Genomic DNA, 19,841 nt, shown 5'->3' on the forward strand with positions numbered 1-19,841 from the left:
TCTTTTAATAAAGCCACACCTACTCCAACAAGGCCACACCTCCTAATAGTGCCACTTCCTATGTGTTTATGGGGACCATTTTAATTTAAACTACCACACTCTCCAACTTATTTATTATTACTTTAGGTTCAGTCTGCCTGAACCTAAAGTTTATTAAGCCAGCAAACCCCAGGAATCTTCCTTTCTCTGCTTCTCCATCTCTTGGCCTTCAGTCATTTTTGGACTTTTTATGTGGGTTCTAGGAATCTGAATGCAAGTCCTCATGCTTATGCAAGAGACATGTGTAAAGGGTAAATATATTATATTACAAACTTTCAAGAATCCTCTAATATCTTTTTGTGCTAAAGTTCCATTTTTTGTGTGTGTGGTGGTGGCGGTGGTTAGTGGACTTTGCATAGGACTTTTTCTTCCCCTATCTTTCATAATCTAAAATCAAGTTGATAGCTAGCTCATCCTTATGGTGTCTGTCTTAGGGTTTCTATTGCCAGGACAGAATACTATGATCAAGAAGCAAGTTGGGGAGGGAAGGGTTTATTTGGCTTACACTTCTACATCACTATCAAAGGAAGTCAGGACCAAAACTCAAGCAGTGCAGGAACCTGGAAACAGCAGCTGATGCAGAGGCCATGAAGAACACTGCTTATTGGCTTGTTCCTCATGGCTTGCTCAGCCTGCTTTCCTATAGAACCCAATATTATCTGCCTGGAGGTGGCCTCAAAAGAATAGCTGACCCCCAACCCCCACATCAATCTCTAATTATAAAAATGCCCTAAAGGCATGCTCACAACCCAATCTTATTGAGGTATTTTCTCAATTGAGGCTCCCTCCTCTCCAGTGACTCTATCTTGTGTCAAATTGACATAAAACTAACCAGGGCAGTGTCAAAACAATTATTATATAACACACCTTTAAAGAAGCTATTAAAACACAGAAACAAGCAAAAATGATGTGCAAACTTTTGTTTAATATCCAAAAAGATTCTGATATTTATTGAGATCATGAGCATAGCTCAAAATACTACTATATACATATAATATACAGGAATACGTTTTAATTTTACATATGTATATGTGTAATATGCATGCATATATGTTTGTTCATACACACATCTATGCATACCTCTTTGTGTGTATGTCCATTTATGTACTTTTGAGGCTTGTGGTTGATCCTGTAGGAGGACCAGCAGTCTCAATTAATCTGGACCCCTGAGATCTCTCAAACACTGGACCACCAAACAGACAGCATGCACCAGCTGATATGAGGCCCCCAACACACATATAGTGGAGGACTTCCGGGTCTGTGTTCATTCAGAGATGATGCACCTAACCCTCAAGAGACTGGAGGCCCTAGGGAGTATAGAGAGGTCAGGTGGGGTGTGGGGGGGTGGCATTTATGTGGAGACAGGGCAGGGGGAGGTGAGGGATGTGGAGCAGTCGGAGGGTGCATGGGGGGGGGGGGCAGAGAATGGAATATTGAGTGTAAAAAATAAATTAATTTTTCAAAAAAAGATGTCTTTATTTTTATTCTGTGAGTATTTTGACTGAATATATGACTGTATACCATGTGTATGCAGTGCCTTCAGAGGACAGATGAGGGTGTTGGATTTCCTGAAACTGGAGTTACAGATGGTTGTGAGCAGAGCCACCATGTGGGTGTTAAGAACTAAACCCTAGGTCCTATGCAAGAATAACAAGTGCTCTTACTCATCTCTCCAGCCCCAGGAATCTTGTTCAATTACCCCCCCCCCCATGTCATCTTCAGAGGTAAGGTCTGTCTTAGGGTTTTACTGCATGAACAGACACCACAACCAAGGCACGTTTATAAGACAAACATTTAATTGGAGCTGGCTTATAGGTGCAGAGGTTCAGCCCATTGTCACCAAGGTAGGAGCACGGCAGTGTCAAGGCAGGCATGGTAAAGGAGGAGCTGGGTTTAAAATCGTGTTCCAACAGCACAGGAGAAGACCGGCTTCCAGGCAGCCATGATAAGGGTCTTAAAGCCCACACCCCCAGTGAGCCACCTGCTCCAAATAGGCCACACCTCCAAATAGTGCCACTCCCTAGGCCAGCATATTAAAACCACCACATTCCACTCCCTGGCCCCCCATAGGCTTGTTAAAACATATGAGTCTATGGGGGCCATATCTAGCCATAGCATAATAAAACATACATTTAGTCCAACTTCCAAAGTCCCCATAGTCTATAGCAGTCTCAACAATGTTAAAAGTCCAAAGTACAAAGTATTTTCTGAGATTCATTCAATCACTTAACTGTAATCCCCAAAGCAAGGCAGTAAGCCAGCTGGGCAAACTCTAAACTCTGCATCTCCATGTCTGATGTCAAAGAGGTCTTCAGATATCTAACTCCTTTTTCATCTTTGTTGACTGCAACAAATTTCTTTCTCCTGGGCTGGTTCCACTCTGTTAGCAGTTCTCAGCAGATATCCTACAGCTCTGGCATCTCAAACATCTTTGGGTCTCCAAGGTAACTTCAATGTTTCAGCTTCTTATTCCAGTGTCTGGAATCCACACATGATCTTCTGGGCTCCTCCAAAGGGCTTGCAACACTTCTCCAGCTCTGCCCTCTATAGCATTCTAGGCTCTGGTTGACTCCAATCCATTGCTGCTGCTGTGGTTTTTTTGGTGGTCATCCCATGGTACTGGCATCTCCAATATGCTAGGCTTTTCTGCTGCAAGTAGGATTGATTCATCAATAGCCTCTCATAGGCTCTCTTCATGGTGCCAAGCCTCAACTTCTTTACATGACACCTTCAGTACCAGGCCTTCCCTAGCCTCTCACAGTGCCAAGCCTCAGCTGCTCTCCATGACTGCTTCACACATTCAAAACCAGTACTACCTGGGTGGTTCTTACACACTACAAGTCCAGCTGCAGCACCGGGTACAACTCTGGCTATCTCTGGAACACAGATTCTTTGTGCTCTCACAAAATGCTTCCAAGATTTCACTTCAGTCACTGGTCTTTTCTTAATCGCCGCTAAGTTCTTAGCTCTAGCTAACCAGCATCAATTGTCTTAGTAGCCCCTTCTATTTTTTGACTCTAAAGCCAGAGCCACATGGTTGAAGCTGCCAAGTTCTGATGCTTGCTAGAGCTTGAACTTGTTCTATTAAATTATCACCAGCTTTCTGTTTTCCAACTCCTTCATGGCCTAAGCTTGGCTGTTCTGGAACTTGCTTGGTAGAATGACCTTGAACAGATCTCAAAGACTTTGTCTCCTGAATCCTGGGGTCAAAGGTGTGTACCATCATGCCTGGACTGAAGCTTTTCTCTACTTGAACCTTTTTCTATACTAGGCTAGCCTTGAACTCAGAGATCTGCTTCCTTCTGTCTCTTTGGATTAAGGTGTATTACCATCATGTTTGGACCTAGCTTCTCTGGGTGGGATCTTGCCCCAAAGTCACCACTCCCTTAATCTGTACATCTTCTTAAGCATAGCATTCAGCTCCATTTCACTTCCTGGTGCCCCTTTATTACTGTACACTTTGTACTTTTTCTTTTAGAGCTTGCTGTGCTTCATCAAAAGGCTCTTCATAGGAGTGAACTTTAGTAATCACACAACAGAATTTATACCAGGCTGTTTTGAGACTTTCTTTGTCAGAGCAATTAATCTAAATCTCTTCACTTTAGTCTCAGGCAGACTATTTGGACAATGGCAAAAAGCAGACACATTCTTCTCCAAAATTTTACAGTAACAGTCTCTTGGCCACATACTGAAATTCTTCTCCTCTGAAACCTCTAGAGTCAGGCTTCAACAGTGCAAATCACCCTCAGCACCAAAGTCTTCCATATTTCTACTAGGACAGCCCATTGAGTTCCACTTAAAGCATTCCAAAGCTTTCCAAATCCAAGTCCCCAAATCTACATTCTTTCAAAGAAAAGGATGGTCAAGCCTATCATGACTCACTCCTGATACCAACTTCTGTCTTAGTTAGGGTTTCATTGCTGTGAACAGACACCATGACCAAGGCAACTCTTATAAGAGAAGCATTTAATTGGGGTTGGCTTACAGGTTCAGAGGTTCAGTCCATTATGATCAAGGCAGAAGCATGACAGTGTCCAGGCAGACATGGCGAAGGAGGGGATGAGAGTTTAAAATCTTGTTCTGAAGGCAAACAGGAGAAGGCTGACTTCCGGGCAGCTAGGATGAGGGTCTTAACGCCCACGCCCACAGTAACACACTTACTCCAACAAGGCTACACCTACATCCACAAGGCCACACCCCAAAATAGTGTCACTCCCTGGGTCAAGCATATTCAAACTACAAGGTCTCTCAATCAAATTCAAAGCTCACTGATACAGAGAGTTTCAATAGCCAGGTTGCTCAAGAAATGATATTTCTCAGCCTTCTGAGGTTTGAGTTCCAGGAGGGATTCTGGGAATCTGAACTCAATTCCTTTTGGTTGTGTGTAAGGGCTTTAAGTGCTAAGCTGCCTCCCTAACAAGTGTTAACTAGTCATATTTTTAAAAGAATAACATATAATTTTTAACTATCTATGAGGCGCTATGTAATGTTAAGATACTTATATTTCCAGACACATTGCCTAGTTGCGATGGCTAAAGAAACCCCATTCTGTACCAGGTACCCTCTTAGTACATTTAGCCTCTGCGCTAAATTCCTCAAGGATGAGTTTCTAGCATCCTGTACCTTCCCTAGAGTGGTGTAAGTGCTGTAAGGTAATTAACCACTTGATCTGGCTTTTGAAAATTCACTTACTGCTACATACAAGGGAGTGAGACAGCTCCTTTATTGCTATGTTCAAGGGGAGAGAGACTCATGTAGCTGAGGGGAGTAAAATAGCTTCTCATACAGCTACACACTCACAGAAACAAGATAATTGTGGTTTCCACCTTTAAAACCCTTCCCTTTACATCTTCTGGATGGTCACACCTTCAATTTAGCTTTAAATCTGCTGTCTTTAAAATAAAATAAATTTTAATTATAATATGGACTGAGTCTGTAGTCTTTTTTGGGTGGTCTTGAACTCTGTAACGTAATATTTAAATCAATGTAAACATATTAATCTCAGTGATTTATCATTCCTTTACAGAGAACAGTTTGTAAATCAATTCTAGCTTTTGTTTCTATAGGGCCATAAGCTGCCCGGTTTTGCAGTCTAGCTCAGCACTACCTCTCCTACCTGGATCCAACTTAAGCTTCTTAAAGGTTGTACTTTTTAGTTAATATAAAGTATTCTGAATTTATTCAAAGGTAAGGTTTTTTTGACAGTTCTTTTATTTAATTTTTAAAAATATTGAGCATGGTACAAAAAACTTTTAAAGTAGAAGAAACCCAGAGTTTAGTTTAGTATTTTTTTTTTCAGATAGTTCTCTTGAGTACTCTTGGTAACTCTTCCTATCACCATTTACATTTTTTAAAAATTTATTTCTAAGTAAACAAAAGTTACTTCTATTCCCTAGAAAAGGTAATAAATGTTGTTACATGTTTTTCTTCAATCTGTTTTGAAAGTGTGCTGTTTTAGAAATGTACGAACAATTTGAGAAAAATATGCGTGTATAGAGACATATATGAAAAAGCCTAGTAAGTAGTGACTATTGCTACATAGAATAATTTACTTGTTTTCATGTTTTTACATTTTCCTAATGTTCTTTAATGATCTTGTTCTATATTATGAACACTTTAAAATAAAAAGGAAAACAATAGACTTAAAAAGCATAACTCCTAGACTATATCTCCTTTCTTCAAGTCATCCAGTTTTCTGTTCACTCTGTCTAACTAGATAATATGTGATTTCAACATATGGTATGGGTTCATGAAAGTGACAGAAGTTTCATTCCCCAAACAAAGTTTTTTGCATTCCTGTGAAGTAATATCAAAGACTTGAATCTCAGATCTAATTCTGTTGAAATGAATTGACTTCTATACTAACGTTATCCATAACATTGCAGGGTTTTTTTGTTTTCTTTTGTTTTGTTTTTTTGCTATTTGTTTGTTTTGTCAAGAAGGGACATTTAAAATAACAGGATATTTTCACTTATAACAGCATTGGGTATACCTAAACTGTGAAGAATTCATACGCTAATAATTGAAAGGACAACATAAACCCCATTTGTCTTCATTTTAGGACCAGGCCTAACTTTAAAAAGACAGCCACCAGTCCCAGGGACTAGGCCATAGGTTACCAGCTCCAGGAACAGACCATAAATCCCAGGGACTAGGCCATAGGTCACCAGCTCCAGGAATAGACCAAAAATTCCAGGAAGAAGGTCATAAACCCCCCTCCCAATAGCCTAGAGATAACCAGAAGAACCAGAAAATATCTTATCTCTGGATGGGCCTACAGTGCTGGCCAGCTTTATCTCATCCTGTGGCTAAACATTCAAGACACAGGAATGCAGACCACTTACCACCTGGCACCAGCCAATCAGAAGCCAATCCCTGTGGCCTCCCAGCACCCATCAATGAAATTTTAGATTACCTAACTCACTCTCTCAATATAGTAGCCAATCAAAGTTATAACAATGTCACCACTTTGGCCCCTGCCAATCACATTAGAGATTACCTAATCCTTCTAGAGTTCCAGGAACTCTAGGATTAGGCCAAACCGCCTTTGTCTAGAGTTGCCATTTGGAAGAATGGCTGAACCCCCTCATGCTGGTTGATTCTGCAGAAAAAAAAAAAAAAAAAAAAACTTCGTCTTTGCATACTGAGTCTGGGATCTTCCTTCACTGATTTTTTCAGACTCTTACATAATCAGGATGGTGGTATTAATATAAATACAGAGTCATAAAAAGTGTTCATTACCCTTTGTTGTGGTTTTTATGCAGGGCAGAAGAAAGTATGATGTAAAGGAAGAAGTGTACTAGGACAAAATGCAACCAACAGACTGGGAAAAGATCTTTACCAGTCCTAAATCCGATAGAGGGCTAATATCTAATATATACAAAGAACTCAAGAAGTTAGACTCCAGGAAACCAAATAACCCTATTAAAAATGGGGTACAGAGCTAAACAAAGAATTCCCAACTGAGGAATACTGAATGGTTGAGAAGCACCTAAAAAAATGTTCAACATCCTTAATCATCAGGGAAATGCAAATCAAAACAACCCTGAGATTCCACCTTATACCAGTCAGAATGGCTAAGATCAAAAACTCAGGTAACAGCAGATGCTGGCGAGGATGTGGAGAAAGAAGAACACCCCTCCATTGCTGGTGGGATTGCAAGCTAGTACAATCACTCTGGAAATCAGTCTGGCGGTTCCTCAGAAAATTGGGCATAGTACTACCGGAGGATCCAGCAATACCTCTCCTGGGCATATATCCAGAAGATGTCCCAACCGGTAAAAAGGACACATACTCCACTATGTTCATAGCAGCCTTATTTATAATAGCCAAAAGCTGGAGAGAACCCAGATGTCCTTCAACAGAGGAATAGATACAGAAAATGTGGTACATTTACACAATGGAGTACTATGCAGCTGTTAAAAACAATGAATTTATGAAATTGTTAGACAAATGGATGGATCTGGAAGATATCATCCTAAGTCAGGTAACCCAATCACAAAAGAACATACATGATATGTACTCACTGATAAGTGGGTATTAGCCCAAAAGCTCATAGTATCCAAGATACAATTTGCAAAATACAGGAAACTCAAGAAGAAGGAAGACCAAAGTGTGGATACTTTTATCCTTCTTAGAAGGGAGAAAAAATACCCATGGAAGGATTTTCAGAGACAAAGTTCAGAGCAGAGACTGAAGGGATGACCATCCAGAGACTGCCCCACCTGGGGCTCCATCCCATTAAACAATCACCAAAACCAGACAGTATTGTGGATGTCAACAAGAGCTGGCTGTCAGGAACCTGATATAGCTGTGTCCTGAGAGGCTCTGCCAGTGCCTAACAAATACAGAAGTGGATGCTCACAGTCATCCATTTGACAGAGTACAGGATCCTCAATGAAGGAGCTAGAGAAAGTACCCAAGGAGATGGAGGGGTTTGCAGCCCCATAGGAGGAACAACAATATGAACTAACCAGTACCCACAGAGCTCCCTGGGACTAAATCACCAACCAAAGAAAATGCATGGTGGGACTCGTGGCTCTAGGTGCATCTGTAGCAGAGAATGGCTTCGTTGATCATCAATGGGAGGAGAAGTCCTTGATCCTGTGAAGGTTCTATGCCCCAGTATAGGGGAATGCCAGGGCCAGGAAGCCGGAGTGGGTGGGTTGGTGAGCAGGGGGAGGGAGAAGGGGGTAGAGGATTTTCAGAGGGGAAACTAGGAAAGGGGATAACATTTGAAATGTAAATAAAGAAAATATCCAATAAAAACAAAAGATTAATGATACACCTTATATTTTTTCCTTTTATTAATTTGTAAACAGAAAGCAGTTCACCCATAATGCACAAAGCATTTCTCTGAGACTCTTTAGATGTGGACTTGTGGCAGAGGTGTAAACAGTGACTAGTAGGTTCTCTAGAGAAGAGCCAGCTCTGAAAAGCACATCCTTCTCCTGTTCCTACCATGAAGGATGAACAAGCGTGGCATATTCAGGACCGGTTACCAGAGTTCTCTGACAAGGCTGGAGCCTTTCCTTTCTGCCTGAATACTGTGCTTCAACCAGCGGACACAGCCCTGAGAAGCTACCTGGCCTCGATGTTATTGCCTACTTGACTGTTCTTCATTGTTCTCTCTTCTCTTCTCTTCTCTTCTCTTCTCTTCTCTTCTCTTCTCTTCTCTTCTCTTCTCTTCTCTTCTCTTCTCTTCTCTTCTCTTTTCTCTCTGTCTCTCCGCCTCTCTCTCCCTCTCTCTCAACTGATTAGCATCACCCACTATCTACAGCTCCTGCAAACATTCTTTCCTTCACCATATGCCTCCACCTTGTCTCTTCGTTGCTTTGACATTTAGCCTGGGCACAAAGGTCTTGTGCTTAGTACAGATTCTCAACCCTTTTCTACAAAGTATTGCCAAAAATAATTAACCCTGATGTTCTGGAAAACTGTAATCAAGACTGACATTTTGATTTTTTCTTCTCAGAATCAAAGTAATACTCTTGCCTCAGAGCTCTCCAGAGTAAGTGCTAGGATTACAGGAGTCAGCTATTGCATCTTATATATATATTGCATTATATATATATATATAAGTCTATATGTTTACTGTTTTAAATAATTTATTTTTTTATTTTTGAGATAGGTTAAATGTCCTGAGTGACTCTGAATCTGTGGCATTCCTTCCATGTCAGCTCTCAAGTGCTGAAATTATAAGTATGAACCACACACCTAGATCTTAAAAGGAAATAGTTTATTTTAAAAGTGATACAGACAGGACATGTTCTCATTTTGCGTTGCTGCTATTTAGGAGACTTCTTTTGTGGGTGAATTCCGTGCTGGGCTAGTGGTACTTCAGCAAAAAGAAAAATGAGAAAGTGTTTCAGGTGGGTAATCTTGCATATATGGATCTAAATATATGATATTTTAAGCACTTTTATGGAATGTTTAAAAAATAACTTCCTGTAAAAACAAACCTAGCTTCCAGTCTGTTATTCTCTCCCTACAATATAATTACATGGTTAGCTTGAAACTTGTTCTGCACAATTTTCCCATCAACCATCCCAATAGTAAAGGGTGTAAACAAACTCTACACCTAAGAACCTTGGATACAGATCTTAAAAAAATCCCCCAAAAGCATTGCATTTTATTTTACTCTGAATTTTAAAAAAATTAGTATTTCACTTTCTTTTATATATAGTATTAAAAAAATAATCTTCAAGAGAAAAGGAAAAAAGTAACTAGGAAACTAAATAATAAATAGAAAGCTTTGCTAATTTACTTCCATTGCAGAAGAAAAGAAAATATTAACTGCTGTTGAGGTTTGGTCTTTTGCTATGTATTGTGGCTCCCAAGACCTGGATGTCCCCAGAGATGAGATAATCTGCATGTATACACAGTAATGATATGTAAGTTTGCTCCTACATTTAAAACTATTGGTTGAATAAAGATGCCTACAGCCTATATAGCTAGGCAGAAAAAAGATAGGGGATAGGGGACACAGGTTCGGGGGAAGGGTCGTGTTTTTAGTTCCTGGGCCTGGGATCTGAAGGGGCCCACGAGAGGGAAGAGAAGATGGAGAGAGGAAAAGATGACATGGAATAGGTGAAACATGAAAACATAGCTAGTTGGAGTTAAGAGCTGCCCAAGTGGAATATGACAAATTAGAACTCAGGGTTATGGATAGGGAACTAGAAAATAGCTTAAAGGGTAGATATCTGTCCAGCTCTAGTGCTTTAAAGGCTTATTATAAACATAAAGGTTGTGTGTCTTTTATCTGGGAACTGGATGATCAAAGGTGGAGTAGAAACTCCCAATTGAGATTAAAGATTTAATATAACAAACTGCAGGTTTTATGTTAGAAAAAAATTGAGTTGCCTGTATTTACATCTCTATTGACTATAAAATGCCTTTCCTGCACCTACTATTTTTCTACTGAGGCCCTTTTCAACTGTCCATTGTTGAACTGTGTATTGGCAGAAAATGCCAAGTTTCAAGTAATGCATATTATTATCAGAAAGGAGAGGGACATAGAAGAAATTTATTAAACAATGTGATGCTCTTCCCTCCACTTATTAGGAGAGCTGCATACTCCTATTCAAAGCATGAGCTGTGATTATTTCTAGTGTTTGTGAAATAACACTAGAAATGTATTGTTGGGGGTGTGTTTGTTCACATAGGATCTCAGATAACCCAAGCTGATCTCAAACTCCTTATACTGAAAATGACAGATCTGTTCTGGCTGTGCTATTATTTCTGAGAATGCCCCAAGACCCTAGGGACAGGGTATGTTAGGATTCCTGGGAAGCCAGTGAGCAAATGAACATCTCTGTGTGATACAGAAATATAGAGCTGTGAATCTGTGAGAGGCCCAAGGGCTGAAGTGAGGTGACTGAGCAAGCAATATAACTGAGCAATCTTCAGGACACCTATTGAATAAAACAAGGAAAGGGTAGAAATTCAGGGCTTAAGGGAACTACCCAGTTTTTTTTGTCACTCATAGTTCTTTGATATAAAATAGAATTTGTCAACATTACTTGTGATCAAAGAGCACAATAATGCTGTGTCAGATTACAGTACAAAACTATTGTTATGTGAAACTATCAAAATTGGAGTAATCTTATTTGCTAGTCAAAACTGCTTAAAAACAGGGCAAATTTGTAAGTATATAGGACTTGATGGGCCATGATGCTTTTGGGCCTGTTTCACTAATCCCTTGCTGCCCGGGAGAGAATGCAGCCACTGGCAATATGACTGAGTGAAGATGTACAAATAAAATGGCTCATGCAATAAGATTGGAGTTGGATCTTTGGAACTGTTACTTGGTTTATAATTCAGTGATTCACAATATTCAGTTAAATCATCATAATTCATTCAGTGTAGGATTAGTTCTCTTTCAACCCCAAACCTTTGGCCAATAGTTGCCATATAAGGGTTTGTGGTGAGGATGCACAGAAGAGGTGATTGATGAGCTAGGGATGGATATAGCTGCAGTGAAAGAAAGACAGAAAGAGAGTGAAGACATTTACACAATGGAGTACTACTCAGCTATTAAAAAGAATGAATTTATGAAATTTTTAGGCAAATGGATGGACCTGGAGGGCATCATCCTGAGTGAGGTAACCCAATCACAAAAGAACTCAAATGATAAGTACTCACTGATAAGTGGATATTAGCCCAGGAACTTAGAATACCCAAGATGTAAGATACAATTTGCGAAACACATGAAACTCAAGAAGAACGAAGACCAAAGTGTGGACACTTTGACCCTTCTTAGAATTGGGAACAAAACACCCATGGAAGGAGTTACAGAGACAAAGTTTGGAGCTGAGACAAAAGGATGGACCACCTAGAGACTGCCATATCCAGGGATCCATCCCATAATCAGCCTCCAAACGCTGACACCATTGCATACACTAGCAAGATTTTGCTGAAAGGACCCAGATATAGCTGTCTCTTGTGAGACTATGCCGGGGCCTAGCAAACACAGAAGTGGATGCTCACAGTCAGCTATTGGATGGATCACAGGGCCCCCAATGGAGGAGCTAGAGAAAGTACCAAAGGAGCTAAAGGGATCTGCAACGCTATAGGTGGAACAAAAATATGAACTAACCAGTACCCCCGGAGCTTGTGTCTCTAGCTGCATGTGTATCAAAAGATGGCCTAGTCGGCCATCAGTAGAAAGAGAGGCCCATTGGTCGTGCAAACTTTTTATGCCTCAGTACAAGGGAACACCAGGGCCAAGAAGTGGAAGTGGGTAGGTAGGGGAGTAGGGGGCAGGGTATGGGGGACTTTTGGGATAGCACTGGAAATGTAAATGAGGAAAATACCTAATAAAAAAATTAAAAAAAAAAAAAAGAGAGTGAAGCTAGGTGGCAGTGAAGCATGCCATTAATCCCAGCACTTGGGAAGTAGAAACAGGTGGATCTCTGAGCCTAAGGTCAGCCTGGTCTCCATAGTAAGTTACAGGATAGCCAGTGCTACACAGCAAAACCCTGCCTTGAAAAATGGAGAAAGAGAGAAACAAGAGAGAGAGACAGAGATAGACAGACAGAGAGACAGAGTCAGAGTCATAGGAAGCCAAGTGAGTACAGAAATTGGGAAAGAGGTAGAGAGAGTCACCGAGGACCCTCATCAGTATGTGTGTGTACCCTTAGAAGCAGGTACTTGGCTTTCACAGGAAAAAGCAAAACCTACTGTCCCCCAAAGGCTCATGTATACCTTAGCACAGTATTAAGAGTTATCAAACAAAAATCATAAAAATGGCAATAACCCTGGAAGCAAACTAAAGTTTCCAGCTCGAGAAGTACTTTCCAACTTCTGTGTGCAGTCTTCTGTTTGAATTGTTTCTGTTTTTTAATCTGTTTTGAGGTGGGATTTTGTTGTTGTTTTGTTTCGTTTTTTAAGATTTATTTATTGTGTATACAGCATTCTGCCTACATGTGTATCTGCAGGCCAGAAAAGGGCACCAGATCTCATTATAGATGGCTATGAGCCATATGGTTGCTAGGAACTGAACTCAGGACCTCTGGAAGAGCAGTCAGTGCTCTTAACTGCTTAGCCATCTCTTCTGTCCATTTTTAAATCTGAGTTGATGCAAACATTTTCAATTCAGGATGTGCATATGTACCTGCTGTTCTCCTGACTTGTGAGCAGAGACTGAAGGCGGACACAGCTGTCTTCTTTATAATTTGAATGAATACCCACTTCTTTATACTTTTCATCTTTGGTATTGCTAATTGGTAGTGAGGAAAGGAAAACTGTATGAATCATCTTACAGTTTTAAAAGTAATTTTGATATTAAGTTATAATTTTACTAAGTTAAAAACTCAGACTAGAAAACACTAAACCCATTGTATCAGAAGACTCTAGCTTGTTTATATACATGTACCCAAGCCTTACTACAACTTATCTCACTATTTCTGAAGTAATTTTGGTTAGTAAATAGATTTACCACAAATTTTAACAACTTCACATACTAACAGTTTTACATTACAACCTGATATAGCATCATTGTGCTCTGTGATCACTAGTGATGTTGGGAAGTTCTACTTTGTATCAAAGTAATCCTCACTATTAGCAGAGTAGCAGCAGGTGTTATAAAGAAACCTCCCTCCCTCTCTACCTTCAGGCTCCACATCTACACATTCACCAAGCTACAAGTCAAAACCACCCCAAAAAGTTGTAACTCTGATGAATATATAAAGGCTTTTCTCTTGCCATTTCCCTAAACCACATAGTATAACTATATAGTTTAAAATATTTACACAGAATTATCACAAGTAATCTACAGATAAATAAAACATGTAGGAGGTTCTATAAAAGTACTACCCTCTTTATATGTGAGGTTTCTTGAACATCCAAAGGTTTTTGGTATCAGTGAGACTTCTAGAGCCAAGAGCCTTCAGGTTATGAGGGGTGACTACATATAATAACTTACAGAAAAAGAAAATAGTTAATTACTTTTAAGATCAGTAACTAATGAAAAAAGTTTCTGGCATTCATTATAAGTATAGGACTGTGTTCAGTAAGATAGGAGCTATTATGTGATAGGCAAGGAAGATGAAGCTTGATGGCCACTGTTTTGTCCAAGGATTCATAGCTGGTGACGGACAATGCACTAGATCTGACTATAAGCCCCATGCTTTCACCAGGAATGCTATACCATAATTTCTGGGGTTACTTAGCAAGTACTTTATATAACATAAATAACAAATACTTCCATGCTAGATTATCTGTGAGTTGGAATTAGGGCTAAGAATGGTGAATTAACAATCATTGGTCATTGATATCTCTCAGTATCAATGAACTCCATTCTCCTAATAATAAGATACTAACAGAATGGATGTGAAACAGGATCCAATATTTTCCTACATATGACAAATAAAGCATCAAAGATAAACATTACTTCTGAGTAAAGGGTTAGAAAAAGATTTTCCAAGAAAATGGACATCAACAGATACACGAAAAATTGAAATAACCCCTTCATCCTATTAGACTACCATGTCAACAACAGAAACAATAGAAAGCCCACAAACTCATGGAAACTGAACAAGTCTCTACCAAATGACTGATGGGTCAAGATGAAATAAAGAAAGAAACTAAAGACTTCCTAGAATTCAATGAAAATGAATGTACAGCATACCCAAAGTTATGGGACACAATGAAAGTGGAAATAAGAGGAAAGTTCAGAGCACTAAGTACAACATGAAAAAAAAATTGGTAAGAAATAAGAGGAAACTCTTATTCCACAAAACTGGAAAATCTAAAAGAAATGGATAATGTTTTCAATAGATACCCCTTACTAAGATTAAATCAAGATCAATTAAATGGATCTGTAACCCCTAAAGAAATAGCAGTCATTGAACCTCCCTCCAACCCCCACAAAAGCCCAGAGTCAGGTGGTCTTAATGTATAATTCTATCAGACTTTCAAAGAAAAGTTAACACCAATCCTTCTCAAATTATTCTACAAAACAGAAAATAGAAGGAACTTTGCCAAATTCATTTTATGAGACCACAGTCACCCTTGATACCCAAAAGACACAAAGATTCACCAAAAAAAAAAGAGAATTACAGAACAATTTCCCCTATGAACATGGATGCAATAATACTCAACAAAATACTTGCAAACTGAATATAAAAACATATTGAAAAGATCATCCACTATGATCAAATAGGCCTCATCCCAGCAATGCAGGGATGGGTCACCATACGAAAATCTAACAATGTAATCTACCATATAAACAAACTGAAAGGAAAAGAAACCCACATGATTATCTCATTAGATGCTGAAAGTCTTTGACAAAATTCAACACCCCCTCACATTAAAAGTCTTGGAGAAATCAGGGATACAAGGCACATACCCAAACACAAGGCAATATACTACAAACCAAAAGCCAACATCAAATTAAATGGAGAGAAACTTAAAGCAATTTCAATGAAATCAGGGACAAGACAAGGCTGTCCACTCTTTTCCTGTCTCTTCAATATAGCACTTTAAGTCCTAGCTAGAGCAATTATACAACTAAAAGAGATCAAGGAGATGCAACTTGGAAGGGGAAAAAGTCTAAGTATCACTATTTATAGATGATATGACACTATACATAAGCAACCCCCACAATTCTACCAGGAAACATCTACAGCTGATAAACACCTTTAGCAACATGGCTTGATACAAGATTAACCAAAAAAAAAAAAAAAAATCAGTAGAACTCCTATATAAAATGAAAGAAATCAGGGAAACAACACCCTTCACAATATCCACAAACAATGTAAGATAAGCAAGTGAAAGACTTGTATGACAAAAACATCAAGAAAGAAATTGAAGATTTCAGAACATTAAAAGATCTCTCATGGTCACGGATCAGTAAAATTAATGTAAAAATGGCCATCCCACCAAAAGCAATCTACAGATTTAATGCAATTCCCATCAAAATTACAACACAAGTCTTTGCCCTTGAAAAGGCAATATTCAATTTCATATGGACAAACAAAACACCTGGGATAGCTAAAACATTCCTGAAGAATAAAAAAACTTTCAGAGGTGTCAGTATCCCTAATTTTAAGCTGTACTACAGAGCTACAGTAATAAAAACTGCATGGTATTGGCATAAAAACAGACATGTTGATCAGTGGAATCAAAGTGAAGACCCAGATATAAATCCACACACCTACAGACCTGATTTTTGATAAAGAAGCCTAAAATACAAAATAGAAAAAAGGAAGCATCTTCAACTAAAGATCCTAGTTTAACTAGATGTCTGCATGTAGAAGACTGCAAATAGATCCATACTTATCACCCTGCACAAAGTTCAAGTCTAGTGGATCAAAGACCTCAACATTAAGCCAGACACACGGAAACTAACAGAAAAGAAAGACAGGAATAGCCTTGAACTTACTGGCACAGGAGTAAATATAACACTAATAGCATAGGAATAAAGACTGACAATAAATGAGACCTCATAAAATTGTAAAGCTTCTGTGAGGCCAAAAGACACTGTCAATAAGACAATATGCCAGCTGACAGAATGGAAAAAAAAATTTATCAATGCCATATCCAATAGAACGGTAATATCCAAAATATATAAAGAACTCAAGAAGTTAGGCATCAACAAACCACACATACACACCACATACACCCCCCCCCACACACACACACACTTAAAATATCTATCATATATATTTCCTTTGGTGTAAATATACTATTTTGTATAACCAAGACCACCTTTCTGAGAATTACCTGTCTTTATGGAAGTATGTTCTATTGCTTTCTTTTAATTCACTTTGCTTTCCAAAAGAAGGAACATAAAATTTACAGATTCAGTTTTTTATTTTTCTTTTATTCTCTCTCTCTCTCTCTCTCTCTCTCTCTCTCTCTCTCTCTCTCTCTCTGTATGTATGTATGCATGCATGCACATACACATATTTGCATGTGTGAGAGTGTATGTAAGTGATGTATGTGTTAGAAGTCTTCCTCTACTGTTTACCACCTTATTCCACTGAAACAAGGTCACTAAAACCCAGAGCACACTTATATGGCAAGTCTGTCTAATCAATGTGTTCCAGTATATCCACTGTCTCCACCTTCTGAGCACTAGAATTTTGTGAAAGCCACCATGTCCACCTGGCAATAAATAGGTGCTGGGGATTCAAACTTTGGTCCTCATACTTGCTGTACAAGAGTTTTAATCACTAAGCCACCTTCCCAAAACTACTTTTGCTTTGATTGTTTGAGGCACGGTATATTATTCTGTGACTCAGGCAAGCCTCAAACTTATGGCAATCCTGTCTAAGCCACCAGAATGTTAGGATACAGGTATTGGTCACAGCTTCCTGCTACAATTTTTTTGAGAATGTGGCTCTACTCACCGTTTTTTATACTTCAAAATCATCCAAATGAAAACAATGATGAGTAAAATAAAGACGATTATCCCGATGAAAATTCCTAAACAGGAAAACAAAATAAATGAAAACACATCACAAAATTTTTAAACTCTACTAATCCCACTGTTGGTTATTAATGACTCTTTTACGTGTAACTTTATCCTAGGTTCTGCTCTATTTTGGTTTTAATCTAGGACATTAGACCTACATTATTAGTTCTGGGGTGACCAGAACATTCCATAAGTTTCTTCCCAACAACATAGCTCTTCATAACAATGGTGTTGCTGGGCTCAGTACACACAGTTTACCCAAGTCTTTAATGGAATGCATGAGACAGGATGCTCTCTGTGATAGAAATCCCCTTGGTATCAAACTGTATAAATCCATTTGTGTTGGCTAAATGATCAACTTGACACAGTTTAGAATCACTTGACAAGAAAATCTGAGTGAGGAATTAGCTAGCTCTGGTTGGCCTATGGCCATGTCTGAGAGAGATATCTTAATTACATTTATTAAGGTGGCCGACACCCTAAGTAGGTGGCATCATTCTCAGGCAAGGGATCATGGACTGTACAAGAATGGAAAAAAGTTCTTAACAGTGGATGTGAGTAGCTGCTTCAAATTCCTGCCACCTTGACTCCCCACAGTGATGGTCTATACCCTGGAATTATTAGCTAAGAATAAAAACTCCTTTCTCCTCTAAGTCTTTTATCTCCAGACACAAGATTCACTCACATGATGGTCTTATGACTTTAACAATACAAACTATCAGGATGGATATTTCTGGGTAAAAAGTAAAGAAAGATGTGACTTTCCAGTCATATTAAAATAAAGAATTGTTGACAGCGAAGAATGATTACTCACTCAAATAATTCAAAGATGAGGTCCTTCACTGTGCATGAAGATGCCAATCTCATGACACCCTAAACCAGTGGTTCTCAACCTTCCTAATGCTGTGGCCCTTTAATATAGTTCCTCATGCTGTGGTGACCTCAACTATAAAATTATTGTCATAGCTACTTCATAATTTTAATTCTGCTACTGTTATGAACCATGCGTAAATATCTATTTTCCTTAAGTGACCCTTGTGAAAGGGTCCATCAGCCCCAAGGGTCATGGCCTACAGGTTGAGAACTGCTACCCTAAATTTACACTAATTTTAATTGAACTTAAAAGATATTCTTTACTTCTTTTTACATATCATTTATTACTAAATGAATTTCTACTAAAGAATTTCTCAATAAACCCATCACAGAACTTACCAACAATTAGAGCACTGATTGAGCCTGAAAGAGAGAAAAAGCCAAAGAAATGTTACTGGTGCATAGTGTGGTAGCATGCACAGGGTCTGCATAGGTCTGAGTCAGATGGGGTCCCGGCACTGAGACAGGGAAGTGGACATGCTCTCCCATCACGAACCAAGTAGCCATCTCAAGTTGACAACAGCTCACAAAGTAAAAAATTAGTTTTCTCCAGTGGAGTTTCATTGAGTATACAAAATACATTCAATGACAAGCCTTATGCCCGGCAATATATGGCTAACTCAAAATAAACTTGGCGGTATTAGAGGAGTTTTTGTTTCATTTTTTCTCATATTGTTTAATCTGGGCAATTTTTTAACCTTATTCTTCTTTTGCTTTTCTATCTTATGGTTTCTGATTTGGGAGTTTTATGGGTTTTCTGTGTGGGTATGTATCTCTGTGTGTATGTGCATCTCGTGCTTGTTCTTTGTTTCTTTGTTTTGTTCTATTTCGTGCTTTTTGCTTGTTTGTTTTTAAAGAAAAAGAACAGCGTAGAGTTGGATGGGTAGGAAGGTGGAGCAGATCTAGAAGAGGGACAGGAAATCTGGATGAGAATATATTGTATGAAAACAAAAACAAAAACAAAGCCCCCAAAACCAAAACAGGGTCTTTTGCCTGCTAATAAACACATGGTTTCTCACTCAGCCACATCCTCCTCAGCTCAAGTTGCTTGATAAATGTACTATTTTAAAATTTATGTAACTTTAACTCTATATCTTATCTTGTATGTATTTAAGATAAAAAATGTCCTAACCTGCCTTGAAATGTTAAGTTAATCACTTGATAACTTTTATGAAGTCTTCATTATATTTATAAGATACTTTCTTATCTATAAAAACTTCACTAATATCAATTTTTAACTTATTTATATTTGTTTTGTTACCTCATGTTTTTTTTTTACTTAGTATCTGTGATGCTGTTTCCCCAGAAGTCTAAACTTTCTTTCTGTCTCAGCCAGATCTTTAATATACTCCAAATACTCTTATTCAGTATACCCATTAACTTTTGTCAAAGAAATGCATAAAATTTCATACTATGGAATGTCAAGTTTATAATTTCTCTAAATTATTGGTAATTATAATGAATAGATTGAAGAAATTAGATGTAAAAATGGATCTTGAAAAATCTTAGT

At 38.6% G+C, this 19,841-nt stretch overlaps 1 protein-coding gene across 4 annotated transcripts in view; it reads right to left on the minus strand.

Moving 5' to 3' along the window:
* Positions 1-1,739: 1,739 nt before the first annotated feature.
* Cr1l (complement C3b/C4b receptor 1 like) overlaps positions 1,740-19,841 on the minus strand; it is a 34,798-nt gene continuing 16,696 nt past the window's right edge. For 2 of the 4 annotated variants that reach the window (XM_085844100.1, XM_029477812.2), the window contains exons 7-10: positions 18,671-18,694; positions 17,394-17,469; positions 13,154-13,258; positions 9,261-9,376 (exon numbers count right to left, since the gene is read on the minus strand). In XM_085844100.1, the coding sequence (XP_085700226.1) occupies positions 9,331-9,376; positions 13,154-13,258; positions 17,394-17,469; positions 18,671-18,694 (251 nt within the window). In that variant the 3' untranslated portion in view covers positions 9,261-9,330. Of the gene's footprint in view, positions 4,120-9,260; positions 9,377-13,153; positions 13,259-17,393; positions 17,470-18,670; positions 18,695-19,841 lie in introns of those variants that run through there. The other 2 variants (XM_085844118.1, XM_085844105.1) reach the window with 2 other exon arrangements.

Source organism: Mus caroli, unplaced genomic scaffold (assembly GCF_978045245.1).
Source record: "Mus caroli unplaced genomic scaffold, Mus_caroli_1 scaffold_1, whole genome shotgun sequence".
NCBI lineage: Eukaryota > Metazoa > Chordata > Mammalia > Rodentia > Muridae > Mus > Mus caroli.